This window comes from Sparus aurata, chromosome 2 (genome assembly GCF_900880675.1).
Source record: "Sparus aurata chromosome 2, fSpaAur1.1, whole genome shotgun sequence".
Taxonomy (NCBI): Eukaryota; Metazoa; Chordata; class Actinopteri; order Spariformes; family Sparidae; genus Sparus; species Sparus aurata.
In genome coordinates, this window is record NC_044188.1 from 18,680,946 (window position 1) to 18,703,763 (window position 22,818).

Consider the following 22,818-nt stretch of genomic DNA (forward strand, 5'->3'; position numbering starts at 1 on the left):
TTCATCACGCTTTTTTCCTGCTTGACCATAGTGACAAGGTGAGAAAAGGTGGGATGTTAAAAACTCCCAGATGGTTTCCCCAGATGTGTTGTAAACACAGTTTTTATAAATCTGTGGGAAACAAGGAGCAATCTCATTCACAGAGCCACGTAATGAGAACAGTTTGGGGTTTCACAGTGTAAGGGTGTGTGTGTGGGTGTGTGTAGAAAAATCAATGTGAATCAATGTGAGTCACCATTCTTGTAAGAGAATAATAGAGAATAACAGAGAAGTCATTTTGCAGTAAAACTTTATTCATATCACGAGCACTCTGTGCCCTCAAATACCTGTGTATAAAACTGGAAACATTTTATTACATTCATCGTACCGAACGTCCTGCATTTCCTTGTTAAAGCTCTTTTTTTTTTATCTTAAAACTACATTCAAGAATGTATCAAAATTCTCTCTATATAAACTGCTTTAGAAAATAGACCTACTGAAATTATACAATACAAAAATACAGAAATCTTCATAGAAAACACTTGACTGTTTTAACAAGATATGCTTTCTTGTTGCCTCATGGCTGTCTAGGTACAGTATGTAAACACAACACGCAGTAAGAATATGATTCAAGTTTTTCCAATTCTCACTCAGTCCATGCTGATCAAAATTTGTAAAAACAAAAAAAACAAAAAAAAAAAAGTCAGGTTTAAAAGTTCTTAAAAGTTTTTAAAGGTGCAGTGTGTAGGATTTAGGCGTATCTATGGGCAGAAATGGCATTTAATGTTCACAAGCATGTTTTCATTGGTGTACCTTTACCTTAAAATAAGAATCATTATTTTTTTGGTCAAATCAGAATGAGCCTTCAATATCTACAGAGGGAGCAGTCCGCTATGTTGCACCACCATGTTCCAACAGTAGCCCAGAATGGACAAACACTGGTTTTAGAGAGGGCCAAATCAATTTTCAATGTTTTTGCGGCCGCTGTTGTGGAAACTGAGGTTTATTCAGTTGGTCGCACTCTACAACCTCACTGCTCATTGCCACTATGGCCTGCACACTGGACCTTTAAACAAACAATGCACGAAGCTTGGTGACTATTTGTACTCTTGGTTACGCACAAGACAGTTAGCACAGTTATACTCAGCAGCTTCAATACGCTTCCACAAGAAAGTGCGCTGAACTGAACCAAAATATTGTAAATGTTAATATTAGAGGTTAAAATTAGTTGACAAGTCTGCAAGATCACCATAGCTAGGTAAACGTAAGTAGTGTAACTGAAACTGAGTTTAATCATTTTTGTGCTGATACATATCACTGTGAGCATGGTCAGGTTTTACAAAGCAGTGGACTGAGTGAGTTTAAAAGAAACTCTTATCTCCTATTCTTGGATCTGAAATAAACACAGAAAGTATTAAAAGTGATAAACATGGGCATTTTTTTTTCATTTAGCGGAGGATAAGAAAATAAAAAAAAGAACAAAAAAAAACGGTAAACATGAAGAAATACAATTCATGGAAATAGTAAACTGGCATCACCAACATTGCATTAGTGTGCACTCTTCTTCAAATACTCTCTTCCAACAGTATATGTGTCAACCGTCACTCCACTGTCTCCTCCTTTACTTCTCTTTCTTTTACTTCTCAGGCCTCCGTGTTAACCACAGATCACCCCAACATCTTCCCCATGTGAGCAGTTATGTTTCCCAACCCTGGATCTCTTGCACTCCAGCAGCGACCTCTCCCCTCCCTCGCACTCCACGTCATCCAACAGAATCCTGACGCTCTTGTCCGCCTCCCCCAGTGCCGCCCTCTTCATCACGGCCAGCGCCGTCGTGAAGCCGAGCTGTCGGCACACTACGGTACCCGCTTTGGAGGTGAAAAGGTCGTCGCACACTGTCCCCCACTCGCCTCGGAGGAAGATCTCCACTCTGCCTCGATCCGATAAACCATCAGGGCTCACCAGTCGCACTGAGCCACCCCGCAGCCTTCTTCCTCTCTTGCGACCTCTTCCTCGAGGCCTCTTAAATACTTGGTTACCCTCCACAGTGACATCCAGCTTTTCTCCAAGCCATAGCTTCTCCTCTTGAGATTTAAGCAGCGTTGTGTTGATCTGAGGCTTGTAGCCTGTTGCCATAGGTTTCTGGCTCCAGTATGGCGACTGTGGTGTGGTGGATGGAGTAGAATGAACTGGGTGTAAAGGTTGGGATGTGGAAGAAGGAAGGTACTGAAGGGGTCGCCCATGTCTCCTGGTTGGGGGTGTGGTGACGATTGGGGTTTGAGCAATCCTAGAGAGGGCTGCAGTCATGACGGTTGTGCGATAACCTGAGGGAGAGACAGAATCACCCTCTTTATTTGAAGATATGTAGTTTAACAATGGGTTAAATATATGTTTTCTTTGCATTTTTTTCGGGAAATACACTTGTTTGTTTTCTTGCAGAGTTTGAAGTAAGAAGTTTGATACCACAGTAATATCTGTAGCTATATTTCCTTCAGCTGGTAAGCTTAGCCTAGCACAAAGACTGTGGAAAAGGGACATAAATGCTAAAATGGTACTATCCAAAGTTAATCAAAAATCCATTAGTTAGCACCTCTAATGGTAACTTACATTTTTTATCTTGTTCTTATTTTGTTTGTACATAAACCAAAGTGTAAAATCACATATTTGTGGCTTTACATTGGCTATCTCCAACAACTTTTTGATGTAGTTACTTCCTGGTTACTTCAGCACTTGTTCAAATCTAAGGACATGTTAATTGGGGAGACTGTAGTTGGATTTTGTTGTCTTTTAAAGGAGCCAGGTTAGCCTCTACTCCCCGTCTCCAGTCGTTATGCTAGGCTGCTAGCAGCTAGTTGCTTCATATTGAACACTCAGATGTGAGAGTGGTATCAATCTTTTCAACTACATCTGTACAAAAAAAAGTGTATTCCCCAAAAATTTCACAGAACATGAACTGAGCTGAGAACTGAATCTGCTTCACAAAGCTCATATTTCACTGCAGCTATATGAAGTAATGTTATTTTAGACAGGCACAGAAAAGACATAAACACAGACACACAAAGATGAATGTCCAAACTGAGGCTGATGCAGAACCATTTATTCAAAATGAATAATGCCAAAATACCTGATTTAAATTAAAGTAGTGCAAATACCCAAAACATAAATAACACCATTCATCCTGCGTTAGACTCTTGTACCAGCCAGAGAACACATGCTAACATGCTAGCAGGAATTAAGGTGGGAATGAATGCCAGTTAAGCTAACTCCCCTGCAGTTTAGCCCAAGCTAGTGCAAGAGGCTCATCCTCACCAACGACATCCGCACAGACAAAAAAAGCAAACTTTGAAACACTATTGTAGTTAATGTTAAGTTTGTAACATCTTGATTGCGGTGATTAACAGTGTTAAGGCAAATACTAGAACTCGATCTGCTATGACCACTCAAGATTATGTTTTTTTGTGTGTTTTTTTATTTTCAAGTGCAGAGATGTTGCAAATGTAGTGCAAAGACTTGTTATTAGTATTAGTAGTAGTAAAAGAACAGAATTGTGTCAAAGAATAATGCACGGTTAATGCATTTTGGATTTCAGATATAGGATTTTCAGAAGTGGTCAATATACAGGTAATACATGTTTAAGGTAAGAAACTATTTAACCAGCTGCTATCAAAATGGCCTACTTACTAACAACATAAACAGTAAAAATGATAAATTTAGTACATTTTGTGGATTGTGAAGTGTTTTTTTGTATTGCTTTGCTGCACAAAAGTCCACAGAATAATTTAAGATAAATATTTTGTGTTTCTATGCAGGAAACACGATTATTGAGTTGTATATAACCAGAATTCAGCAAAATATGTCCCAATCAATATTTACAGTATACCAGCTTAGACTTAGCTGCCAAACTAATTACATTATTACATATTTTGTATTATTATTTACATATTATTAGTTTGAGCTGATTTGGAAGCGTAAGAAAATTATTTATGTGAATCTACCATTCAGGAATTTTGCATGGGGAGTCGGTAAATGTTCAATTAGCGATTAGCAAGTTAAAATGTAAAACAAAATTGGAGCGCAGTAGAAGAAAACACCTGCTTTGATGCCGGTGGCTTCTGCTCGCACCAGCGTGTGCGATGGTCTACTGGTGGGTCTAATATTAGTCCTAACAGTGGACCTAGTGGTTGTGTGAATGGAGGACCTAGTGGTGGATGGGTAATCAGTGGAGCTGGCTGGGTAAACAGGTGCACCAGTAGGCCTACCAGTGGGTGTGGTTGGGGCGGGGGTTGTTGCCATCTGGACAGTTGTTGGTTTTATTGCTGTTGCTGTAGTTGTTTTAATTGTTGCTTTTATAGTTGGTGGTGTTGATGGTGGTGGAGGTGTTTTTCTTGTTGTTTTCCTTGTTGTTGGTGGCGGCGTTTCTCTCGTTGTTGCTTTTCTTGCTGTTGCTTCTGTTGTTGCCGGTGGTGGTGGTGTCGGTTTTCTTATTGTTCTCCTTGTTGGCATTGGTGGTTTTATTATTATAATGGGTGACTTTCTCCTTGTGGGTGTCTTTGTCGTGGTTGTGGTTCTTCTTGTGGTTGTCGTGGGTACAGCTGTGGTGGTCGGTTTCTTGTCGATTACAAACTCTGCGAACGAGAAAACAAAGAAAAGACATTTGTGCAGCACTAACAAAACCTATCCAGACTTTGATACATACGTCCATATTATTAAATAGGGATGTCCCGATCAGGTTTTTTTGCCTCTGAGTCATTTGATTTTCCCAATCCGATACTTCTATAATACATTAAAAAAACAAAGAAGAGCGAAGAAACAGATCCAGGATGTCCCTTATTTTTTATTTTATTTGCCTTGTTTTATCATTTAACACTTATCATAGGTGTGATTGATAAAAAATAATGAGAATAAATATACATACACATATACTATATATATACATATATATATATATATATATATATATATATATATATATATATATATATATATATATATGTGCGATCCCTGATCGGGATGTAACGCACGATTCCGATCAAGTCTGAAACCACGTGATCGGCCCCGATTTCCGATCACATGATTGGATCGGGACATCCCTATTATTAAACCATGTGTTGCACGCTGACAAGATAATGAGAATAACGGGCATCTTTAGTTTGCGAGCACTGAACAGATAAAGCATTGATGAGGTTTTGGTAGAGTACTGGAGTATAATGTTTCTACTGTATACAGAGCAATAGCAAAAAAAAAAATTAACATCTTGGGAGAAGCCAAAAAGACACATTATTTGAAGATCACCCTTACCTTCTTTGGGATGGAAGTGAATCAGTTTTCCTTTTATCTTGACAGGTGAAGGCTTGATGGTGCATTTTCTTGGTGGTGCTCGCCTTGGTGGACAGGAGAGAAAAAAGTTAGCACACACATGCAGCTTATTAAATCCTTTTGAGTTCCGTAGCTAAAGTATTCTAAACACTACGCTGAATACTCCGTCTACCACTCAGGTCTTCAAACACGGCCTTTTAGTCGTTCCGCAGGTGAAGACGAAGAACTACGGTGAGGCAGCATTTAGTGTCTGTGGTCCTTGTTTAGGACATCCCCATCAACAAGACTCACCTTTTTAGTTAAGCTTATTTGGAATTCAGTTAATTTTTAATCTAATTTTTCCACTATACCAGTCCATTTCTTTTTATCAATTGTTTATTTTTATTGCATTGTTTCAATGTTTCGCTTTTGTATTGTTTTATTTCATTTTAACAAAATTATGTTTAAATTGAATGTAATCTAAGATCAGCTGTTCCATTGTTACTCAAGCTAGTAGTGATAAAATTGATGGGGCAGATGTGTCAGCTTATATTAGCATTTTGTGTTTGTCTTCATATAAAGTATGTGTAACTATTATTAAGAGAGATCAGCACAGTTTATTTTTGTGGTAATATACAAAGAACCGGCAGGAGAGAGTGCTAACAAGTTTATTTTCTGAATTGAAAGTCCTGCTTTTTCTTGAATTACCAAACTTAAGGTGTTTGTTTAAGTCATGTTGCTATGTAAAAAAAAATGAAAATTCCATATCTTCACAGTCAACAGGGATCAGATCGATCTCAAATTTCATTATCGATATATAGATTTGTTTTTGGAAATGTGCCTCATTAGGAGATCTGACAGGAAGCTGAATTAGTATCCTCATGGAATGGGATAAGAGTGGATGTTTGAGAGTTTTTAACATAAATATTCCTACTGGAGTAAAACATATAAAATATTTAGCGTAGTCAGTGTCTACATTACCCAAAGCAGCCACTGTCATCCTTAGTTGGGATCATCAGTTAACAGCCTGAACATAAACCTAAGCTTCAACAGCACACACTCCTACTCTATATGTGTGTGTATTTGTTGCTGAGGTGATGCTTCTGAAGTGATGGTTAGCTACCTGGAAGGGTCCACGATCTTATAGATGACTCCTGCTCTGGCTGTGGCACTAGGGGCTCCCGTGGCTAAGAAATACAGTTCACCTAGAACAGATGGACAGACGATAAAGAGAGAGAGAGAGAGCGAGGCAGACAGAGATGAGTGCAGAGTAAAAGACAAAGGGGAGGATTTGTTTTCAAAACAGAGTGAAGAAGTTTGGCAAGAATGAAAGGGGAGGGATGGTGAATGGCAGGGAGACAGGAAGGAAGTGGGAGGGAGGGAGGTATTTACAGCGAGTATGGATGGGAGGAAGAAAAAATGGAAAGAAAAAGAAAGATGAGCAGACACATAAGAAGTTACAGAATGTGTGTACACAGAGGGATTTGGACTTTGTTTGAACTTTTCTACTTAAGTCTCCTCGGGGGATCTTTCAGAGGGAGGAGAGAGATTATTTAAGAGCAGCAGCATGTGTCCAATACTCTTCCTCGTAAATCCCACTTCCCTTTGATTCAAACCAGATTTACAGTCAAATATTAACTCCTCAGAAATGGAGGCAGTTTGCTTGTAATTGAATATTACAGCATATCAATATTTCATAAAAAAAAAAAATCTTTAAAGAAACAAAGCTTTTAATCATAACACTTTACATAATTCACACACACAATCACATACTTCACCAACCTCAGTCATGTTTTTCTTTGAATTATGCATGATAATGTGAAGGTGACAATGAGGCCACGTCCACATAAGGTCTGTGATACATGAGAAGTAAACACACAAACACACACAGTCAATACCTGCTTCATCCTCGGCAAAGGAGATGATGTATTTATAGTAGCTGTTGATGAGTTTGGGGAATCTGCACGTCTGGTCGGTCCCCATGCAGATCTCATTGTACTGCCATTCACCTGTGTTGACGTCCTCCTTCAGAGACATCAGGCGCCTAAAACAGACGAATACAGCACATAAACACGAACATGCATATCTACATTTTGACTGTAAATGTGAATATAAGTGTAGCTTATTGCACTCCTTATTTAGAGTGTGTGTCTTTCTCCAGCCCCACTTGGGTCTAGGGACAGTCCTGGGTTTGTCGCAAGAAAGGTGACCCACTTTATGTTGTTGATAAGAGACATACGCCAACATTTTTGTCCAAGTACTTTAAGTTTCAAAGGTGATGTTACGAAACAATGTAAGAAATGTGCCTAATAACAGTAAGCAACAGTTCATTTGTGATGATTGGTGCACCTTTTCCCCTGTCTTGGTGTTTTTTAATTAACGTTAAATTAATTTGTGATTTAAAACACCAAACTATTTTCCTACTAAAATCTAGGTAAATACTACATTGGTCATCCGATTAGGTAGGTGGCGCTGTCGTGAAGTACTAGGGTCCCAGATAAGTGTCCCTTAAACTGTGAATTCCTCTCCTGCAGGAATGTGATAGTGGCAGCTCGGGCTGGATATAGACAGATAAATGTATTTTTGAATCAGGCCTCTTATTGTGATAAATGTTGCAATTACAGCTACCACAAATTGGACCCTGGTTTCCTCTCCGGTGGTGGGAGGGAACTTCCAAAACTCTGACCTGAGAATGAAGTTGAAAGACATACCCACTCATAAAGTCCCCAAAGATGTAGATTCCGTTGAGGTTGGGCATCTGACAGCCTCTGTAGATGTAGCCTCCCGTCACCGATTTGCCCAACTTGTGCGGGTAGGCAAAGATTGGCAAGATGTCATCTAGACGGAGAACAACACATCATCAGTTTACGCTGTTCACAACAAGGAAGCACGAAAGCAACTTGAGCCCACAAACTTGACCATAAAAATTAAATAAAGCAAGATTAAATTCAGATGAAATTAGTATTCTGAGGCCTTCACAGCCTTTAAAAGTAATAGTATATAAACATTGTAACGATTAAATCCTTCACAGATCATTAGTTCATGGACTCACCCAGCGAGGAGTTCTGGCAGAGTTTTCGATCGTAGCAGCTGAAACCTTCTTTGGCCCTCCATCCGTAGTTGCCTCCTTAAGACATGAACGACAAGTTAGTGCAAAATCTCAGGGAGGAAGCTATTGTACCAGTCCGTCTAAATGTAATCTTAATTATATAACTATTGTTTGGCTGAGAAGAAAAACGCAGATTATGCCCCACCAGCTGTAATTAGATGTTTATTTCTTGCCCTTTTTGGATAACCAGATCCCATTCACCTTAATTGTTAGGGAGAGGATGGAGGTTAAACTATAGAGTCTGACTCACTGTCTGTGTGGTCTCTGTGGGAACAGTTTCACTGTATGCGACATGGTGACGAGTCGAAAGTGACAACCCTCTCATGCAAGAGTGAACCACTTCTTTGGAAGTAAACAAAGACTTGAAAGCTGTCAGTGTGATAACCTAAGTTGAGGGATTTGTATTGAAAAAAAAAATTAAACATCTCTCCAAAGTACCTTTCACAATGAGATCCACCTCTTCATATTTGTTCTGGCCTACGTCGCCACAAAGCATCCTGCCCCGGCCTCGGCCTGTCACAGGGTCACCGCGGTCGATGGAGCAGCGCCACATGTTGCGAACTCCATAGGCATAAATCTCTGCAAAAGGAAGAAAGACTTGGACTTTGGCACAAAAGGGGCCGTCAGTTTTTGAGGCTGTATGCAGAACCCAAAGGCGTTTATCTCTGGAATGAACGGTGACTTTGTATTCATCACGGCCTCAAGATGTGTTTAAAAATGTCAGTGTTTAGTGAGACATTCACTTTCATTTACTGAGTCATGGTTTCCACTACAGTCCCACATGATGACTACTAAAATAAACTATAGATTCATGTTGACAATGGTGCCTTGAAGCATCAATATGTTACTTTTCTACCTTAAAATAACCGCTTCAAATTCATGCTGATGGAAAACTGCATCGGACATCAAGGGTCTGTTTATATTTGCATTACAAGTGACAAGTGACAGCAGCAATACAAACTTAGAGAGAAGTAGCAGCGTCCCACATGTTGCAGAATGCACACAGCACATGTGTGGATTGTGCAGACAAAATGGATCTGATTCCACACGTGCAGGATACTTTAAGGGATTTACCAGGTCGTGCTTCTTTTTCCGACAAGAACGGGTTGTCTGAGGGAATGCTGTACGGGGCGCCTTCATCATTGTTCTCGATATCAACGCGTAGCGCCTTGCCGAGCAGCGTTGACCTGTCCGACACAAAGAAAAGGTGAGAGTGTGAGGAAGATTCAGGTAGGATTCAACTTTATTTTCCTTTTTAACTAACTTTTTCTTCTTCTTTTTTTTACTTTATTTTTTTAACTGTATTTAAATTCCCTACTTTTTGTCTTCCACAAATATTTTCTCTTTCCCATCTTTGTCTTCATTGCTGTAACCCTGTTGAACCTTGCAAATTGGAGACCAAATCGTTCTTCCTCTACATCCAACACCTCCCACTCCACTTTCAGCTTTCACTCTGTCCAGCCATATGAGCTAAATTTCCTCTTCCCTCTTTTCTCAGTTCATTTACTTTGCACCTTTCTCCTCCCTCTGCCCTGATTGCTCTCGCCTCATGTCCCCTTTTCCAATCCCAACTTTCACTCTCTCTCCCCTCCAAACACCAGTGTGTGGCGGTCCGCAATGTGTAGTGTCAATATTAGACTTGGCAGGGTGCAGCCTCCCTCATTCCCAGAACAGCTAATGCAGCATGTCAACAGAAGCCCTCAGAAAAACTGCTTAAGACCTAGACGTTAACTGTCTGGAGGAACGGTGTCAGCATCTAAACCTCAGTAAATGATGCCTAAACCATTTGTAACCTGATGCTGATAATTAAATGTTAAATGGATGTATTCATCAGAGGGTTTCCCCCGTTTCTGTTCTGAATTTGGATGAACAATACCTTAAAGGAGTCATCACCTGGTTTTTTACATATCCAGTGCCTCTTGGATCACTTTGGATCAATTCTTAAAACTTATTAGAAAAAAAAAAAAATGTTTAAAAATCAAACATAGAGCTTGTTCTGACACTTTTTCATGCCGCGACGTTCTCACGCGAGATTAAGCGCGAGGTTTTGACCGATCCGGATGTGCATTGTATTAATATGTAATGAGGCGCGCGTTGATTGGCCGCAGGAAGGACAGAGCCAGAATCGGGGGCTAGCCTGCATGCACACACAGACTCCAAAACATAAACAGCCCCCTGTCATGGTGCACACACTAAATGACAAACCTTACGGAATTCAGGCATTTATGTACGAGCCGGAGTCGGAACCTGAACGGGAGAGTGAAGAGGCAGAGACGGTGGAAGAGACACGTTTACAGCAGGATGTCTCTGAATGGTAAATTCTTTTTTTTTTCCTGCTTAGTTTTCACACTCGTGTTTTACATGTAAGACCTGAGTTTTAATGCTGGCGGTCACGATGTATGGCGTGAAAATGACAGAGAAATAGGCAGATTCGGTGTGCTCACTCAGAAAGTCTGGCTGAGGACGGATATGAGCTGATGCTTATGCAAGTAGCCTCCTGTGGTAAAGTCATCCACCGGAGCAGAGTCAAAATCTCGTGCTTTAGGAACGCGCACTATTGTGCGCTATTCCTGTTCGGAAAAACAGCCAAAGCGAAAAAAATAAGCCACTTTCAAACTCCAGCTTTTCAGGCAAGAGTCAACTGAGCTCCAACACCAATATGCATGATTTAACAAGAGAAATTGCGATTTCCAGGTGATGACTCCTTTAAATATTCAACTTTAGCTTAAAACATCAGAAGGAATTTCTTATTTTGGCATGAAGCTGCAACAGTATTTTTTGCAACATTGATTGAATCAGTCCAGGTATTTTTCAGCCTCCACAATTCACACTGCTGTAACGATTACCCTCTTTTTGTCTATCCTGCAGATGAGCAACAATAACGTGACATTTGAGTCATTGTGGGTTTCACCAAATGAAAATGAAGAGTGACAGTTGTAGTTTATAGCTGAGTGATGTTCATGAAAAACACCCATTCACATGCCCACATATACGTCACATCTGTACGATATATATAAACATATGCCTAAAGATATGGCTGACCTTTCTGTTTAACGGATCAAATGACATATAACATGAAGGTCATGTGGTTTGAGAGGCGAGTAATGTTTACCAACAGAGTAAAAGGCAATTATTCCCTGCAGCCCCTTTAATGAAAGCTCCTTTTAGAATCTGCGCGCCCATCAAACAATGATGTGCTTCATTCTTTTATTTTTCTATTGGTTTGAAGAGTATTAACAACAGGTCGTCCCTGCCTGGTTAATCAAGCAGTGTAGCAGCAAGTGTAAGATGATATCTGATACCTATGAGGGATGAAATCTTAGTGAACCCTGGAGTAAAGTGATTATTGTTCTGCAGGCTTGGGCGTGTGTCTAGGATACATGTTTATGATATTTGTGTAAACAGATCCTCAGTTTATGTGAGTTTTCATAAGTGGAAGATAACGAGTCATCACAAAGCTATCATTTATTGTTGCCACTGATTACCTTAAGAGTCTGCACAGTTTTGAGGATCTGAACCTTTTCATTAGACATAATTTAACTGGAATTTAGTCTTAGATAGGATCTCACTTTTGGCAGAACTGGCGGGTTCTAACTGGAAGAGACTACGATTGTGTAACTTCTTTTTATGATGAGCACCTGTGTCTTTTTTAAAATTTAACAACCCCTTTGAGCAATCCCAAGGGATGTGTTTATCTTATTTTGCCATATTATGTTTAATTACATTTAAGGCTAAAGCTTTGCAAGGAGAGAGATTGTTCAAACGGTTCAGAGTCGAGGTTTTACCAGACTCGTGTCGTGGATAAATTGCTTTTTTTTCAGGTTGGCTGTTGTACCAAGAAAACATTTTACGACAGCAGTGTGCTGCTTAAGGAAATTGATGCAAGGTGTTAGAAAATATTGAAGTCAACATAATCACGCACCTGATTCAGTCATCTTTGTTCAAGGGACAGTTGGCATTAACTGTTCATTTGATTAATACCTACTTGTTCTGTGAATTGCCGAACTTTCCAAATGGGTCCCCGGCACGGCCACCGTCCCCAATGAAGATGTACAGATACCCGTCATGGCCAAACAGAAGCTGTCCTCCATTGTGATTGGATGCCGGCTCTACCACCTCGAGGATGGTTCTGAGGCGAGACACAGAACAGATGGATGGATGAATAAGACAAACACTTATTGGCAAACACATATACCAGACTTAACAAATATTGCATTACAACTAAAAGTCTGGTCTCACCTCTCGGAGGAGTGGTCCAGCTGGTTGTCATCGTGTGTTGACAGTGTGAACTCGCTGACTCTTATCCTCTCCTCCTTCTTGACAGACACAGAGTAGTACACGTAGGCTTTTCTGACCGTGGTGAACCTAAGCACAGAAGAGAAACAGACATCATACTAAACATAAGAACACTGAGTATGATGCGAAACAGTACTGTTAACGCAACACAGATATGAGGTATGGACCTCGGGTGCAGGGCTATGCAGAGGAACCCCCTCTCGTCTCCGGCCCATGGCGATGTGAGCACAGCGCGGGTGAGGTTGAGGAAAGGACGGTCGATCCTGGAGCCGTTTGGCAGATACACCCACACATAGCCCAGCTGCTCCGCCACAAAGAACCGGTGGGTTCCATCGTCTGCGTGGATCATGGCCACAGGGTTACGGAGCCCATTGGCAACCTCCTCCAAACATAACTCCAGACATCCTTTGGGATCCTCACGGACAATGCCAAGGTTAGCATTTAGCTCTGGGGGGAGAAAAGAGGACACCGGACACAGAAACCAGGGGTAAAAAGACTTATTAATGGGTCATTATCAGCACACAAAAACAGAAAACTGATACACCTTCTTTTCTACTTGTTTCTTAGAACTGAAAATCTATTCCCGTTAACCAAACTAGATCTAACCTCGCTAACATAAAATTTAGCCACTAACGTACACGTTACTCCTTCAGTTGTTTCTATTTTGCTGTATTTTTAGATGGTGATACTGGATATTGTTATCGCTGGGCTGACTGACATGCACTGGTACTTTAGAGCATAAATGTGGCATTGTTCGATTGACATGTTGCATACTGTATTGATGATTGTTACTTGTACAGTGTAATGCATGTTTTCATTTAACTGATTCTCTGTGACTCGGTAGGCTATGCCCTTTTGATATACCACTATGCAATTTGTTATCCCATTCCTCCCGCAATGAGGATTGGGAAATTAATCAAATCTCCATGCATTTTCTGACCAAGTTCCTGCTTTTTGACATATTCTCGTACTGTAGCTGGAGCTACGAGGGTAAATTGTACTTGTGTCTTAAAAACCATCCTTTTCATCATTATGTGCAGACTTAGGAGTGGCAACATCTTCTCATAAATCGTAATTAGACTTTCTAGTTAGTGCAAGTTTCTGTCTCTTACAACCTGTCAGTTCATGTTGGATGTTTATGCAACTAAAAATGCTTATCTTCCAACTTTTAAGACAAGTTCAAGCGTCCATTGGTGTTTGAGTTCCTGCTGTTGATGTGTAACGCCATACCTGCATTTGAAACTACGTTAGGATAGCAGTACTGCCTGTCCTTCAGCTCCAAGAAGTCGCAAAACCTTCTGCGATCTTCTTCTATGGTTGCCGTCAGGTTCGAGAATTGCTGCGGGCCACCCAAGTCTTCCAACAGGAGACTGAGTGTGTAGCGACATTGATGCCAGTAGTCGGAGCAGTAATCACCGCATAGACCGGGCAGCATCCGCATAGGTGTGTTTGCATCTTCGGCGTCGTACAGGTGGGCGGCGTATGGTGAACACTCCTGCAAAGAGGAAGATGATTCTACAATTAGAAAGTAGAAAATTGTATTATACATATACTTTTGGTTCAATCTACATAGATCTTCATCAGTATTTATACATATTAACTCTGCTTGAGGCGACGTGTTTATTTCAGAGGTACCTAGAGTTTAAGGACATTCATGTGCGGATCTCTATAAATACAGGATTTATGCACTTATTCCACCACAGCTCCTCCCCGCCTCACTATGACTGGTCAGGCCTGGGTTATATACAGGCTGTCTGTCTGAGTGCAGCCTGGTATAAATGGATCCCTGGAAGGTCCAGTCATAGATTAAGTCACAACCACACTGTCCACACCCAACATGGTGAGCTTAAGGCACAGGGAGCCACGACACCCAAACCATTATGCGGTCGACTGGTGCTCTTTAACTCAGCGCCAGATCAGCCTGACGGATCATCACCAGGAAACAGAGCTAAAAGCACAAAACGCTCACTTAGTTATTTAGAAATTGTTTCCCGTGCTTGTGCTTAAACGCAACGTCCGTCATGTTTTGTGTTCCAGTTTACAGAGTGACATATCATTTTGTAGTGGATGAATGGTAAGATGAGTACATTTTCTAAAGAGCGTTTTAGGAATTTAGAGAAGGGAAGGACCGCAAGCAAAAAAAGTTTTAATAATTGAGCACACGTCAGAAAAACTTAGACTGACTCAAACTGATTAATAGTACACAGTTGCAGGCCTTAAAACCAAATGTTGTCTCGTAGATTAATAGGTGTGGCGCTGTTATTGTTCAAAATAACTTTGCATTCAGTCTTGGGGACGCTTAAGATAAAGGTCACTACGGACAAGTTGTTTTTTTTTGTTTTCTGTTTTTCTTTGTATATTTTTGAAAAACATCAACAAACAGAAGCAACAGAAAATGCCAAAAAATGCCAGCCACAGACTGGCCTGGACACAAAACCCTGGTCACTCATGTGACCGGCCAGCCCTTTGTATGTCCGCCATCCACCGCATCCACCAGTGCATTTTATTCACAAGAAGAAATCTTTCTGCACAATCCATGCAGCGATTATGTTGACAGCACAACATAGTTCTAAAAAAATGTAGTCATAGTCAGATCATTTTGTAGACAAAAGGGTCGAAAATGCCCAAATACACAAGAAGCTCTGACTTTATTTGTACACCTTTTCAGTCAGACTCTGCTGCATGTGTGTATGTGCTTGTGGCTGGATCTCCTAAATAATTTCTGCCTTTATTTCTCTGTGCATGTCAAACTCAAAAAACCCTATTAATCATGACACATTATTAATTATGAATATAATAGAGAGAAGGATGAACAAAGTTGAGTCTGTGTGTCTGTGTGTGTGCATGTGCTGCTGTGAGTATCTATGTTGGTTACATTATTAATCTATTGTTCTATGTGCCTCCAGGTGATACATGTCTGTGTGTCTGCATGTGCATCTATTATTCAGTTATCTTAGTAGTCCTATCTCAATTTAGCCTACATTTCAAAGGAGATATTTTATGCCCATTTTCAGGTTTATAATTCTTATGTGCCAAACTTGCCACTAGGCATACATTATGCAAATGTGTGACACGTGACATAGTGGAAGGTCACAAAGCCACAGATTTAAAAGAGCACTGACGAGGCGTTTCGGGAGCAGTGTTTTCTGTGGAAGAGAGGAGCTTCTGTCAGCACAAACTATGGGATTTTTAACTTTCAAGATCTTTTATTTGCACAAGAACCTATATAACACACAAAGGAACAAATGAAAAGTGTGATAAGTCTCCCATGGAGCTCCTGTGATTGGATTTTCTCACCTGTACAGAAGAAGGTCCAATTTGCAAAATAGGCCTGTGTATCATACTAATTCCCTGAACTTCTATGGTGCAAGTAATCATATAATGGCCACATTCTGAATATGATAGCATGTAAATCATTTCCACATATATATACTGTATAATGAATCAAATGTTTTGTCTAATAAACTTCCGCTGCTCTTCTGCCTCTGTGGAACCCTAAAATGACCAAAGTAATATATTAATCATTATTGATTAAAAAAAGAGAAGGGGAAGCTAACTGTAACAGGGAATCTTTTGTGAAATTACATAAAAGTGCATTTCTGGGCAGATGTCAGAGCCTTCCTGTGAAGCAGCTTTTAAAGGCCGAAACAAAAGCTGCGTTCAGTCTGAGCTGCCGGTTCTGTCGATAGAAGCAGTTCCTGCAGCAAACTGGGCTGTGGAGCAGATGTGACTGCATTTTTATGGTATTTAAAGCCAGAATCATTCAGATGTTTCACATCAAGGTGTCTGAATTTGACCCACTGAATTTGAAAAAAAAAACAGGCTCTCTCTCATTTCGGCTCCTACTATCATAGGGTAGGATAAATGCATGTTACTACTAACATCTGTTCCCTAACAATGTCGCCACTTCAAACTACCATAATTTGGTGTTTACGCCGTACAGTTTAGAATAGACTGAGATTCAAACTTTAACAGGAAAATAAAACCCCTTCTTTCAGTCTTTTTTTCTTTCAGTCACTGACTCCCCATACTGCACTGAAAGGTCTGCTTAGTTTTATTTATTATATTGAAGGAGAAGAGTGTGTGAACCTGGACCCACGGAGAGAAAGAGGACTAGGAGGGGGACTTCAGAGACAAATGGACAGAGAGGAATTTGCATACAAAAGTAAACATGATCCAATCAGAGTAAATTAATCCAATTAGAGTAAGCTGGGTGTGGGGGCTGGGCACCTAAATGTATAATTGTGGGCAGAGGAGGAAATGAAATAGACAGCAGCGTGTGTTCAAGATTTGTTGTAGTTTCAGGCATCTTCAAGTTGTTAACATGCAGCTTTTTGCTGCTGTGAGAGCAGGTATACCAGCCGAGAACAGTCTAAAACATGCAGAAACACACCACTGAGAAGTGCTTATTAAAAATGCAACGGAGGAGAAAGTTGATTCAGTGTTTTGTTGTTCTGTTAAGTGCTCACTAAATGATTTTGAAGAAGCCTCAGGTGGGTTTTGTTGTTATTCTTTATTTTACTTAGCCAAGGTGTACCGATTAAAAAGACTGAGCAATGACTGAAGTTATAACACACAAATACATACTTTTCTTCTCTCCTGTAGTGCTTTTCATCCATCTAGTTTGTTTTTGTCACGAGTTTCAGAGTTTTGGAGAAATCGGCCATGAAAATGTCAAATATGATAGAATTAGGTGGCATTTGGCTACTGGTGCTCAAAGCATAATTTGAAAAACTCAACGAAATGTCGCTGTCAAGAAATCATTGTGGGTACTCAACCTAATCCACAGATGTTGTGAGCAGAACTATTTTCTTTCAGTGTCACCACAGAGAATGAAGCGTACATCTATCCATGGAGGAGAGGTCTGCTAACTAAGCTAACTAATGTTACAGCTCAATGACAGAGGACGGCATTAAGTAGTAGGTATTTCATGCTGTAGCGAGCATGAGGCTTATCTGTTAAGTCTTATTTTGTTTTTCTTGCAGTTCTTTTTCCCGGTCTTCTGCTGCTTCCCTCAGGGGCTCATTAGGTACAGTGGACAGGCTGGCCATCCACAGACGCTGCAGTGATGGCAGCAGAGGAAGTTGGTGTGTTTACTAGGGAGACTACAGCTCATAATCTGCTGTTGGCTGTTTGTTTTACAATCTAACCTGAAGACAAAACTTAGACACAACATTTATACTAGACAACCACTGAACATACAGTTATGGCTGTCCAGTGGAGTTCCAGCGCACCCAGGGGTACGTGGACACGGAAGGACAGCGGAGAACAGGCACGTGGCCATGGGCATGGATCCCTCCAATGTCCCTTTCTCCTGTTTGTGCAGCAGGCCGCCAGTGCCACAAAGATCTCTGTCAGATTTACTGTATTCATTTTTGTCAACAGGAACTTCGCCACTTTTATCGCCTTCCCCCATCAAAAAATGCGTTGGTTGTATTTAACACATTGAGTGCCATCTAATTCCAAAGGTAAGAAAGCAGACAGCCGATATCTCCAAACTCGGCATCACACGGCTAAACAATTGGTGGATAAATTGAACCAAATGTAAACGAATGTTTTAATTAAAGGTCCCTTAAATCTTCATCTGCCTGTCAAGAGTTTATTGATTATTTTTCTGGTTCATCTAGCTATGCTTCTTTATATCTTTATCTTCCCTGCTTTTCTTCCTCCTCTCTTTCTGCCCCTATCTGTCCTGCAGGAACTTGATATATCCTGTACCCCTGGCCAGAGGAGGAAATAGTTGTTTGTTTGGTTAGTTAAGCTCGGGGATGATGACAATCTCCCTCCTGTCTCTCTCACAAACTCTCTCATTTTCCCCTCTGTCGGTCTGTCCGTCCGTCTCTCTGTCTGTCTCACTCTCCATCTGCCTGTTGCACTCTTCACTCTCTCATTGATATCAGTGCCAGGAAGCTCCTGCAGTGCAGTCGGAACAGAGGGCTTCAGTGTGTTGGGGTTTACCGAGTGTAAGTACCCTGGCAGTGGGGTAACTTGACCACCGTCAGGGCATCTTTGACCTCGAAACCATTGAGCTGGGAGCAAACAACCACAGACTGGGTCTTCCTTCAAAGCTCAAAGAAAGAACACAGCTCAGTGCTGTAGCGCACTAAGACTGAAATCTTTTTTTAACTAGAAAACATAAATAGTTTTGTTCACTTGTAAGATGACTTTTAAGTCAATAAATGCCTGCAAAATAACAGTTTCATTCAAACAGTTCCTCTAAAAAAGCTTGGTTAAATATAGGTCTCCGCGTGACGTAAAAGAAGAGAAACCCCTTTCTAAGTTTATCATATTGCTCTGAACTCCGGCTGTATATCCCTCAAACCTAAACGAACTGTACAGGCGTACGTGTGCTGCGGTGCTGTTATTACTCTCAAGACGCAGCTTGCTCTGCTCGGAAAGAACCACTCAGGGCTGTAATTACCACAATGATAGAAACCTATATTTTGAAAGTCAGATGATTTGTACCAGTCTTTACATAGCTTATGATGTAATAAACTGCCAAGAAGTACGTTTTTTTTCCACTATTTTTGGTGCTGGTATGAGAGATGAAAGTGTTATTCATAGGGCACCCTGTTTGTTCTGGCATCTGAAGAATGAAGATCTTATCTGAAGTGAATGTGCCAGGCTAAATTTGTGCTGCACCTATCCTTCATTTTGCACACACCATCTGCACGTAGCTTAGTGTCTGAGCTAAGTTAGCACCTAATTATGCAATCAGTGTGTGGGGCTCTTTTTGCCAGTGATTTAGAGGTGGGAGTCCAGTGTTGGGATCTGTTTAAGATTAGAAAACTCAAAATAGGAACCAAAACATGGCAACTCTAAAATAGAAATGTCCATTAGATGACATACCATCCCCAAACAGACCACAATCTCACTCAGGAAATAGCAGTTTCTGCTGTATTACTGATAAAATTGTCATTGTTACATTTAACTTTAGAAAGTTTTTTTAGGCTAATGTAAAATGAGGTGCATTTGCAATGAAAGAAATATGTCAGTTATGCCCAAAGTTTTTTTGGGCTTAAATGTGTAATTTGTAATATTTGGCCAGAATTCAAAGGTTGTTCCAAAATTTAATGGGGCAGCCAAACTCCTTACTGCTGCTCAATATACACTTTGGAAGTAGCTAGCTACAATTAGCTAATTCACTCAGTTAGCCTTAGCCTTTCACTCAGTTAGTGGCGAAATTAGCTGACTGAAGTTTGCAAGAACTACGACCTCCGATCCCAGGGCTGTTATGACAGTTAGACTGTGCACAGCCTCTAAAACCAACAATTGCCAGTTTAGAGGACAGGGCACACAGTACAGAGGCGATTTACAGCAGCTCGGAACCTGGCATCAGCAGCTTGCAAATACAGCTTGTAGTGCTGGAATATTTTCCTATCGAACTCTGTGAATTAAGGACTTATCTCAACCAAAACATGTGAACAAGACTGTTATGGTGAGTTTGAATGAAGACAGCGTTTTTCTGTTTAGTAAGAATATAAATGTACAAATATCTCCTTTCTTGACAGTTTATTTTGTTTACTTATTAGACACAGTAGAAAAACCAAATTCGAACTATGGCATTACACGACAGGATGGGCCGGGGCAAAACGTCAAGACTGCTGTGTCTTCACAATGTCAGTTCATTCTTTGAATGTTTCAAATAAACTTTTAGCCATATCGTACAGATTGCCCCTTTAATTAAATAAAAAAATATATACATATAGAGTAGTTAAACTCTTGAAGTGTTTTATTTTTTCTGGGAGGGGGAAAAGTAAATGTGCTTTTGAATCTTTTCTCATAAAGTCACTATGCCTCAGGGTCTGGAGGCCAGTGAACTCATGCCTGTGTCCGTTTCATGTCACAAGATGCTAGACAATTTCTGGGAATATTCAAAGTGATGAATCATGGCTACCTCTTTGTCAATTACAAATGGAAATGTGAGTCAAGTTGTTCTTTGACCATTTCAAGTAATTAACTTGATTTGCTGAAACATTCTTTTATCTCGGAGTGAGCTACTATGTCAAAAATGTGCTTTCAGAGTTTTGGCTCAAAGGATTTAGCCACAACTTTCCCATCAATCTGTCACTTCACCACAAGTTGGAGAGTTTCCTTGCACTCTGTTATTTGGTTTGTTTAGTTTGGTAGGGCCCAATTACAAGTTTACCTATCAAAGACACATGAAAGCTAGTTAAGGCTGCGGTGTAGCTCTGCAAGCATGAGTAAGCACCGTCTAACAGATGTCCACAACACTGTGTAGCCAATAAAGCACATGTTTTGTTGGTTACTGCACTTTGTTTAGACCAGGTTCTCCCCGACAAACCACACCACAGTTTTCACAGACTGGCTTGGTGTGGTTATTTGTCATCCGCTGAAATATAAATGGCATTGTTAATACTATTTTTATTATTATTCCTCTTAAACTTAATATGCAGACTGTGCTCGCAGGGGTGAAAATACACTGGACGCCAAAACCAAGTTTCCGAGTTCGGACTGCAAACATCCGCAGTCAGACAAATTTGCACCTTGCAGAAGAGACACATTTAGGTTCACAAACTCTATGACTGTACAGTCACAACAACACAAACTGTACTTCCATGGGGATTGCACAGTGAAAATGACTGTATGTCAGGTATTTCTTTACTTTATCAAGTGAAATCTTGAGGCTTCACAAAATCAAATACGACTGATAACAAAGCTACAACATTTGGATGCCAAGTAAGACGAGAGCTTGGCAATGATAACATGTATTAGAGTAATTAAATGTTTCTCTGACCTGGCAGAGGATGCTTCGTATGTACTTGGCACAGGTTACGTAGCCTGAATGGTCAAAGTTTTCCATGATGCTGTAAAAGCGGACTGATATCTCCTCGTCTTTCTCCACATCGCAGCATCCAAACTTGGAATACTCCTTACAGAAGAGCAGTGGCTGCTGGGGCTCGAATGGAGGCTTGTAGTCCAAACACTGGGGGTGACAGCTACCCCGCCAGGCCTGGAGGAGCAACAGCAGGACGAGGAGAAGGAGGTGAGGGAAGAGGGCTTGCTGCAAATTAGAGGTCATGGTACAGAAGATGCTGTCCTTCAGATCAGGATTGTTCAATTCTTGATCCAGTTATGCAGTAAGTCGAAGCAGCTCGTCTGAGGTTTTTTTTCACTATAATGTGTTAGAAGACTTGTTGAATGACAATGTAAATGTTACATCTCCACTAGCATCTGTCAAGCACAAGTGTGAGACTCAAAGTAACATTTTCTGAAAAGGTTTGAAGCAATGGTCGTCCTCATTTGCTCTCTTTAGGCAACCATGTGTGTGTGTGTGTGTGTGCGTGTATCAAACACACTGAGCCAGCATCACACGTGCCTGCAAGTTGGCCAGAGACCAACAAAGTACAACAGATTGCTCTGTGTACATACAGTAAAATGAGGTGAAACTGATCCGGATCTTTTGATGGTGAGTCCAGGTGGCGTGTAGCGCTGCAAACACAGAGTATCTTCAAAAACACCTGTGGATCACAATATATTCTAGAAAGAGAGAAAGTCTCCAAATACAGAAAATGTCTGGATGCCAAGCAATCCTCCAAAAACAAGCAGTCAGATAGCTAAGAAGAAATCCAGCTTCTTAGAAAAAGGGCTAAATTAAGAAGGCATTTTGAAATTTTGAAGCTGCACCTTCAGGCGTCGTCTCTGCAAAATATTTACTTCCCGCTCGGCGTCACTTGGAGAGTCTTGCTGTGTTTGCTCCGGACATGTGCTCATTTGCTGCAGCAGACGTGAGCCATGCATACAGACAGCAGGAGAGAGTCAGAGAGAGAGGCTCTTTCATTCAGACACACAGCCACGCTGCAGCCTCGGCTTAGATCCCTCCCTCCTCGCTTCTTTCCTCCGCCTCCTCTTCTTTTCATTTGCTCCTTCACTCTCCTACAAAGGCACATGCATTCCTTCCCATAGCATGCGGTCCATATTGCCCTGAAGTTGCAACTTTCCACCTCTCTCCTCCCTTGCGGCTCTCCCCCTCTTCAGCATTCCCAGACCCTCCTCTCTCTGTCTCTACCGTTTCCAGACAGACTCACTCACACTGGTGTGTGTGTGTGTGTGTGTGTGTGTGTATGTGTGTGTCTGTTTGTGTGTGTGGTCAGATGGATCAGGACGTGTGCTGGAAG

At 40.9% G+C, this 22,818-nt stretch overlaps 1 protein-coding gene across 1 annotated transcript; it reads right to left on the minus strand.

Moving 5' to 3' along the window:
• Positions 1–272: 272 nt before the first annotated feature.
• Positions 273–22,725, minus strand: LOC115575953 (HHIP-like protein 1). Its single transcript, XM_030408400.1, has 14 exons — positions 21,438–22,725; positions 13,910–14,174; positions 12,847–13,126; positions 12,623–12,748; positions 12,369–12,512; positions 9,458–9,570; positions 8,822–8,962; positions 8,327–8,401; positions 7,986–8,112; positions 7,173–7,318; positions 6,398–6,479; positions 5,278–5,360; positions 4,239–4,604; positions 273–2,303 (listed from the first exon to the last, which is right to left on the minus strand). Exons 1-14 carry the CDS (start codon positions 21,720–21,722, stop codon positions 1,636–1,638), a joined length of 2,901 nt encoding a protein of 966 aa, XP_030264260.1. The 5' UTR covers positions 21,723–22,725; the 3' UTR covers positions 273–1,635.
• Between the last annotated feature and the right edge of the window lie 93 nt (positions 22,726–22,818).

Bases quoted from the DNA above. Each gene is read 5' to 3' on its own strand.
- LOC115575953 (XM_030408400.1), bottom strand. From the start codon at position 21,722: ATGACCTCTAATTTGCAGCAAGCCCTCTTCCCTCACCTCCTTCTCCTC. The intron at 12,513-12,622 runs GTGAGACCAGAC...GTCTCGCCTCAG, and splicing joins CTGGACCACTCCTCCGAGAG to AACCATCCTCGAGGTGGTAG. The intron at 6,480-7,172 runs GTATTGACTGTG...CATCTGTTCTAG, and splicing joins CTTTGCCGAGGATGAAGCAG to GTGAACTGTATTTCTTAGCC.